Source organism: Carcharhinus amblyrhynchos, chromosome 3, assembly GCF_965287045.1.
Source record: "Carcharhinus amblyrhynchos chromosome 3, sCarAmb.v2.hapA, whole genome shotgun sequence".
Taxonomy (NCBI): Eukaryota; Metazoa; Chordata; class Chondrichthyes; order Carcharhiniformes; family Carcharhinidae; genus Carcharhinus; species Carcharhinus amblyrhynchos.
In genome coordinates, this window is record NC_137326.1 from 83,004,901 (window position 1) to 83,013,182 (window position 8,282).

General features: G+C 40.3%; 1 protein-coding gene across 1 annotated transcript; it reads right to left on the bottom strand.

Annotated features, from left to right (window-relative positions):
* Window positions 1–433: 433 nt before the first annotated feature.
* Window positions 434–6,757, bottom strand: LOC145341425 (uncharacterized). Its single transcript, XM_080186370.1, has 4 exons — window positions 6,614–6,757; window positions 6,256–6,376; window positions 2,732–2,809; window positions 434–1,412 (listed from the first exon to the last, which is right to left on the bottom strand). Exons 1-4 carry the CDS (start codon window positions 6,705–6,707, stop codon window positions 1,367–1,369), a joined length of 339 nt encoding a protein of 112 aa, XP_080042496.1. The 5' UTR covers window positions 6,708–6,757; the 3' UTR covers window positions 434–1,366.
* Window positions 6,758–8,282: the final 1,525 nt, after the last annotated feature.

Here is an 8,282-nt window from a genome sequence, read left to right on the forward strand (position 1 = left end):
CTGCTCCCGCTGCCTCTTTGCTGCTTCCACTCTATTTTGTTCTGATGGTGGTCTCCCATCGGGATTGAAACCACATCCTCTATGACCTGGAGCAAGTGTTGTGCTCATTGTCTTTCTAGTAGCCCTCCCAACGTCCAACACCCACCACCAACACCCACTCCCCCATAGACTTTTCCAACTTTTCCAAAGATTCAAACATCCACGACTTCCAAAAACTCAATAAAACCAGGTGCCAACTGAATGATGATTCATTTAAAAAGTGCTGGGATATTTGAGGGAGAGTGTGTTAACAAGAACAATGAGCCCAGAAATGGCAAATTTGATGTTAGGGAAAAAGTATAGCTATTCAACCGCAGTGCACTTCATTCTCTCACTCTTGAACAAACCAGACAGAGTCTCTGGAGTTTCAGGCAAAGCCTTTATTGTGAATTTGATTGTGCAAGTCTCAGTGCTTTAAATAGTGGCACACATGAAAAAACCCTGAATTAAGAATCATTCAAACAATCATAGTTAAAATCTAGTTAAAAGAAATTAGCATATACCAATCAAAAGATATACATTGCAACGAATTATCAATATCCACTCAAAACTATCAATTAGGCTTACATCATGCCTAAAGTGCAAATACAATTGACCAGTTACAACATGTGCATATCTATTGATTATAGTAACCAGAGTAAAGGTTCATACATGCTATCCAGTCTGATTTACTGCAGCTATAATTTATCATCAACATAACAACTTGTGTCTGACTTGTAGATATCAATTATCCTTCCATGTCCAAGATGAATTGATGAATTTTCTCAAGCTAGGGAGGCTCCCTAGGTTAAAGTCCAACAGGTTCATTTGATATCATGAGCTGCTCCTTCATCAGGTGAGTGCCTGAAGGAGTGGAGCTCCAAAAGCTTGTGATACCAAATAAACCTGTTGGACTTTAACCTGGTGTTTTGAGACTTTTTACAGTGATCGTCTGTATTGTCACAGTTTTCCAAGAACCTCCATCCTTGCTCATGGCTGGGATTCTCTGGTGCTGCTGAAAATGAATGGAGTTTTGGCTGGAACACCAAATTCGCTGTTCTCACTAGCAGCGGGGTGGGCACAGATGAGTTCGGAGAATCCAGCCCAAAGATTATTTGCGTCAAATTTTCTATTTTAGATTTGTTTTCATTTAATTGTTATTTGTGGGTATTTTTAATGCCAATATGTATACTTTATATAAAGCCTAGTTAACATTGCAATATATGTTATAGCAATCTGTTGATTTCAGTATAAGCAATGGCATTTCAAAGATGAAGCAAAAATGATTATAAAACAGAGCAATCATTTTCATTAAAACCTTGCTGGCCTCTTCACTTTTCTTCATTCTTCAGTAAAGAAATTCAATTAAATGCTGAGGCAGGTGAGCAGCAGACCTGTTTATGTAAAGAATAAAATGTTTAGACAGATGCAATTAAGGTCCAATTAAAGCATTTCAGATTCTGTGGCTTTCTTAGGTTCTATCCATTGGGGCAGAAACAGCAACGTAGTCAGGGAGCTATGGTACTGTTGCATTACTGTGTACAGGGCTGGGAGGTAGGACTTCAACATGTACTTCCACACACTTGGAATTTAATCCAGGTGATGGGTCCTTGTACACCAGCAGGAGGACTGGCAAGAGCCCTCTATTCCACACCCCCCACCAACCATTAGGGAATGTCTGCCCTATTAAATGCCAATCAGGCACTTTTATGGCCAGAAACAGGTCTTCCCCAGGATCAAGGACCCAAGAGGTGGAAATTCTGTTCCCATAAAGCTGCCAGCCAATCAGAAGCCGTCAGTCTGTCAGTGCCACCAGCCCCAGGGCGCGTTCTCACCACCCATTTACGCCACACTCTCATTGAAGCGAGGTCAGAGAATTTGGCAGCCAGCCAACTCTCTGTTCATTGAGGTGGATTGGGGAGATCTCATTGGCTTGAACAATGGTAGGATTCTGGCCCCAGAATTGGTGAGGTCATAGGCCACAGGTGTGTGATTGGATGTGGCTGGTGGTTCAGGGAGTGAGGGTAGTTGGAAGAAAGAGCAGGGGACGGCTTTCAGCAGACCCTCCCATGTCTGATGCCAGGGCCTTAACCAGACAGTGAGTACCTGACAAGAAGGGATCCCCTGTGAACCCAAGCATTTTGGGCTCCCCATGTAGCAACTGCCCTTCCCCCCGTCAGTTGAACACTAGAAGATATGTGATGAGGCCCTTAAATGAGCAACAATTGCCCTCTTAAGGACTTCAATTGATGCTGGGGCAGTTAGGCTGTTCACAAGCCTTTGTATCCTGGGCTTAATCGGGCAGAGGTAGGAGCATGGCGGGACCTCACCCTGCACCCTCTGGTTCAATTGAATGATACCCCATCCCCCAACCTTCAAACTCTCCTTGGGGGAAGACATTAAGTTGTTCCACCCAATAAGGATCAGTGCATTGGAATTGGTTCCAATGACAGGAGAGGCAGTGCTTTTCAATGGATTGGCATTAGAAGAGGAACTGCTTTAACACAACCATTTCAGAATTAAATAAATGGGGCATTGATTTCTTCAAACTTGCATTTATTAAGCAAAGCAAATGTAGGTCATAGCTTGGAAGTGATCCAGTTAGTATTAATCACATCTAATTGCAGCTTCCCTGCTGCCTTTGCCATTCAGTGGCTGTAGCTCTTGCACTAATGGCAGATATGCCAGCTTTAAGCAATCATGTCCTACTTACAGCAGCTTTTTGATCTTCTGTGGCACCCACCGTGCTTTAGGATGAACACAAAGTGGTCCCTTCTCTTTGGTGTACAATCTAAAGGAGAAGATAAATCATGACCATTTGCTTTACAAGCAAGAAACCAGAAGTAGGGTGAGATTCCCAATTACAATAAAACATGACACCTACTTGCCAAATGACTTTGATGCACCATTTCCAAAATAATCCAGAATAATACGTTTCAAATAGTTTCCAAAAAGATTCCCTGTAATCCTACTTTGTTAAATCATCTTTTTCAGTAACACTATTTTTTATTGTTCCCTAGCATATTGGTTATTGTCTGTAATGGTCTCAGGATCTTTAATAGGCTGCAGTCAAGCCTGGTTTCTAATCTTATTTTTGTGTGAATCAAGTAGCAATTTACCACCTTGCAGTCTCTTCGCAAACTGAGATGATGAGATTGCCATTTGAGGGCTGCTCTGTGAATACTACCTTCTCACGATTTTCAGAAAGTTTATAGATTTTCTCTTGTTTATATTTTGCATTTCAGGTTGATAGAAGGGCTATTGACTTGAAACATTACCTTTGTTTCTCTCTAAACAGATGTTGTCTGAGCTATTGAGTGTTTCCAGCATTTTCTGTTTTTAATTCAGTCCAGTGAGTCTCTTTCATCATTTAGTTAGACAATTGCTAATCTACGTCTTAACTCTATCTAACCACTTTGAATAACCATTATCTTGCAATTGAGTCTGTGTCTATATATGCCCTGTTTGTGAACCCAACTCTCCACTCACCTGATGAAGCAGCAGTACTCCGAAAGCTCATGATACTAAATAAATCTGTTGGACTTTAACCTGATGTGAGACTTCTTACTGTACCCACCCCAGTCCAACGGCGGTAACCCCACATTTTGAATATAAAAGCTTCAGGCTCAGTTCCATGGAATGAGCGCCTAATCTGGGTTGACCTCAGGGAGGGAAGGAGATTCTCCTGATGCTCTGACCATAGTTCATTCCTTGCCCAACACGATAAAATAAATTAAATGTTATTCACCTTCTTTCCTGATTTTTTTTTGGGAGTTAAGTGTTTGCATTGGGAAAAAAAGCTTAGTGGTTGATGGGTATTTCTGTTACGGGAAGGCTGTTTCTGCAAGTTCAGTACTATAGATCCCTTGCTTTCTGAGGTAGGATTTGGTCATGAATGGAAGGAGAGTGATTAAGAAGTTTGCGGATGATGCAAACTTTGGCTGAGTGTTTAGGAGTAAAGAAGAAAGCTGTGGACTGCAGGAAGATATCAATAGACACATTTAATAGGCAGCAGAATGAAAAATGGAATTTAATCTAAAGACTCTGAGGTAATGCATTTGGAGAAAGCTGGACAAGAGAATAGACAATAAATGGTAAGAGAGTGAAAAGTGTGGAGGAACTGAGGGATCTTGGAGAGCATATCCATAGACTCCTGAGGATGACTGGACAGGTAGATAAGGCAGTTAAATAGGTGAGATACTTGTTTTTGTAAGTTAAGGCTTGGATTAAGAGGCAGGAGGTTATACTGGAACTGTATAAAATAGCCTATAAGTGGAGTTCTGTAAGCCTGCAATTCTTGTCACTGCATTATAGGGAAGATGTAATTGCATTGGAGATGCTACAAAGGAGATTTATGAGGATTTTTAAAAATTCTTTCACAGGGAATGTGAACATCATTGGCTAGGCCAGCATTTATTGCCTATCCTTTATTGTCCCAGAGAAAGTGGTGATGACCTGCCTTATTGAACTGCTGCAGTCCATGTGGTGTAGGTTCACTCTTAGTGATGTTAGGATCAGAGTTCCAAGATTTTGCCCTGGATATTGCCTAGATTGGAAAATTTTAGCATGAATAGGCCAAGATTATTTTCTTTGGAACAGTGGAGCCTGAGGGGAGATCTAGTTGAAATGCATAAAGTTGTGAGGGTTGTACAAAGAACAAAGAAAATTACAGCATAGGAACAGGCCCTTCGGCCCTTCAAGCTTGCACTGACCATGCTGCCTGGCTGAACTAAACCCCCTGCCCAAAGAACAAGGAAAATTACAAAACAAAGAAAATAGCATGTGGATGGAGTGAGTGGAAAGACCCTAGTCCCTTGGTTGAGGGGTCCATATCCAGTGATGAGTTTAGGATGAGAGACTGGAGGCTTACAGGGGATTCAAGGGGAAATCATTTCATTAACAGAGTGGGATAGATGCAGTCTGAAAGGGTTTAGATATAGAAAAGCCTTCAAAACATGTAAAGAGTACAGAAAAGATAACCGAGAGCCAGAACCAACAAAACTACAGTTCTATCTTTCCTTCTTTCTTTCTCTCTCTGTGTTTCTCTCTCAGAACTTAATTCAGTGATTTAAAAATAAAAGTTAATCTACTAACAATGTGACATCCACCCTAAATCGGTATTGCCTTTTGAAAATTATTTGTTCCCCTTGTCCATTAGATCCTAAAGGTAATGACTTGTTCTGTTTTGCGTGATACTTTATTTTTTGCATTAATGATAGCCTCTATTAGTTTCCCTGAGGAACCAGGCTTCATGTTCCAAATTGCACTGAAATTGTTGGTAGACTATTCCACTATGGGGGTATCATCGCTGAGTCTACATCTGTTTAAGTTAAATTTATTTATTAGTGTCACAAGTAGGACAAGTAGGCGTACATTAACACTGCAATTAAGTTACTGTGAAAATCCCCGAGTCTCCATACTCTAGCACCTGTTTGGGTCCACTGAGGGATAATTTAGCATGGCCAATGCACCTAACCAGCATGTCTTTCAGATTGTGGGAGAAAACCGGAGCATCCAAAGGAAACCCATGCAGATACAGGGAGAATGTGCAAACTCCACACAGATAGCGATCCAAGCCAAGAACTGAACCCAGATCCATGGCACTGTGAGGCAGCAGTGCTAACCACTGTGCCACCCCAATGTTTTTTCACCCAATGTCATGAAAGAAGCCATGCAGTATCACCAGAGACTGAAGTACAGCGAATTCATTCTCCAAATCTCTATTCACTGCAGCCCTAAGTCAGATCAAAGAAATCCGTATTGGTAAGAGTTCTATCTTGAGTACTGTACCAGTCTCTGATTTCTTCACTAAGCTAAGGTCGTCTTGCTGGTTCAAAAGAGAAAATTAAAAGCCAAGATCTCAATAATAATAAAAATAGAATAAAAGCTTTTTATAATTCAGTTCTGCAAGCTTATTCAATCAGTAATACAGAAATCAAATGGTCGCTTTCGCTTGCAGCCTATTTGCTTCAACTTAGAGACTTGAGTGCCTGTTGTAAATTATTCAACCACAGTTGATGCCGTTTATAATGTTATTAGTATCACTCAATTAAAGTTCTGCTTTCCTCCCTTTAGCCAACTATGTGCAATCCAGTTTATTATAGAAGTCTTCTGGCACCTGCCCATTAGCCATCATTAACTTGATGAAAAATGTTTGCTTTTTTCCTCACAGATTCATTTTCCACAACTGAGATAAACAGCATTTTACAGCACAACAATTTACCCTATTGTACCTACATAATAGCTTTAACACAAGGCTTCATCTCACGCTGAATCCTGTATTGTGTGATGTTAAAATCGAAGTTCCTCCGGGAAACAGACTCGCAGCACCTGAGCCGAACCGTACCTGGCCGCAGATCTGAAAAGCAAAAGGGTAGACACATCTTCAAGATAAAGTGCAAACACCTTTTCAGACTTCCATTCTTATTCAGCAACATGCTTCTCTCAAAAAATGAACTGAATTGATTTACCATTGTCACATACAATGAAAAGTGTTGTTTCTTGCAAGCTATTGGTAAATTGTTGCTTTCACAAACTAAGTTTTTAACATGGCTTGTAAACACGTTAACTACAATTCAATTTTTAACCAACTTACATGACCCAGCAGTCAAAGTAATGAAGCCAAGCATCATCAAGGAGAGAATAAGATGTGGAGATCTCCTATTTAATATCTGCTGCATCTTAAACATCCAGATGTTCCTGATCTGTTAGCTAGGAGCACAAATGAGTCTTATAGGCTGTAAAATGTCACACAAAAAAAAACCTCATCCCCTGTCCATTCCTGAATATAGTATCAGAAACTACGCAAAGGAAATAAGACATCAGTCCATTGTCATAACCACATGTTAATTTTTGTTAATGGTTTAGTAAATTGATTTGTGGAAGTTTGGGGGCAGACTTTATCTGAGTGTGGGTTTCTTCAAAAATATTTAATAAAATTGCAGTGGAGAGAATGTTTTTCATCCTCGCTAAGATGATTCATTAATTCCATTTCTTCTAAGTTCATGAGATTATCTAGCTATTTTAAGGACTCAGTTGTGGTGACTGGTTCTTTCATGGTTTGTATTTAAGTATAGCACTAACAAAAGCTGTTGATGCTCCACCGAACTATTTCATTTAAATATTACATTAAGAACAACTTATGTTTATTTGGCACATTATAGTTTTGATAAAACGTCCTAAGGTGCTTCACTAGAGCATTATGAAACAAAGCAAAACTGAGGAGGTCAAGCATCAACACCAACCTTTGAATGTCACTGATGAGTGACCAACCAAAATGGAGAAGGCCCATTTGAGAAAGCATCAAACAGATTGACAGTCTTCATTGAGAACAAGCAGAGGCAAAATCAAAGCATCGCAGAGAGCACACAAACCTCAAAACAAACTAAAGTTTATTTATTAGTCACAGGTAAGGCTTACACACACTGAAACGAAGTTACTGCGAAAATCCCCTAGTCGTCACATTCCGGCACCTGTTCAGGTCAATGCACCTAACCAGCAAGTCCTTCAGGATATGGAAGGAAACCAGAGCACCCAGAGAAAACCCGCTCAGACACAGGGAGAACATGTAAACTCCACACCGACAGTAATTCAAGCCAGGAATCAAACCGAGGTCCCTGGTTAGGAAGCAGCAGTGCTAACCACTGTGCTAAAGTGCTGCCTGACTTGTCAAGCTATGTTAGGCATGGGTTAACAGACCTTCCAACTAAGTCCTAATTTGGTGTCAATTATTCAGTAGAAGTCACTGATATACAAAGGGCCAGAGGTTGCACTGTTTGTTGGTGGAGAATTGTGTGTAGAGTTGGATCGAAGAAATAAAAAGTATTTTCTGAGGAAGAAGAACTTGTGTCTCCTTTACTTAACAGCAACCAAGAGGCTCAAACAAGCTGGAGCATAAGAAAGTCATCCTGAGAAAGAAAGGAAAGATAAAACAAAATGTGACACACCAATACGTTTGGTCAAAGAATTGGCTGCTTTAAAGGAGTGTTTTAAGTATCACTGACAAAAGAGACATGTTGAAGCTTTTCAACTTGCACTCATCAAGACACTTGGCAAGAATACTCTTTATATTTGTATTCTTGTGAAATGTCCTTGTGAAAACCAAAAAGCTTCAAACTTTCTCTTCTTTCAGCAAAGCCTGAGTGTTATAAAGATGAAAAGTGAGGTAGAGAGAAAGAGATAAAAGCATAAAAGCAAAGCGCTGACAAAAGGCCATCCTGACTCGAAACGTTAGTTCTGTTCCACAGATGCTGACAGACCTGCTG

Excerpts from the sequence above, each read along its gene's own strand:
- LOC145341425 (XM_080186370.1), bottom strand. The coding sequence starts at position 6,707 with ATGTTTAAGATGCAGCAGATATTAAATAGGAGATCTCCACATCTTATT. Across the intron at positions 2,810-6,255 it reads CCTTGTGTTAAAGCTATTAT|ATTGTACACCAAAGAGAAGG; the intron begins GTAGGTACAATA and ends CTTCTCCTTTAG. Across the intron at positions 1,413-2,731 it reads CAGAAGATCAAAAAGCTGCT|GTCTGCTGCTCACCTGCCTC; the intron begins GTAAGTAGGACA and ends TTACATAAACAG.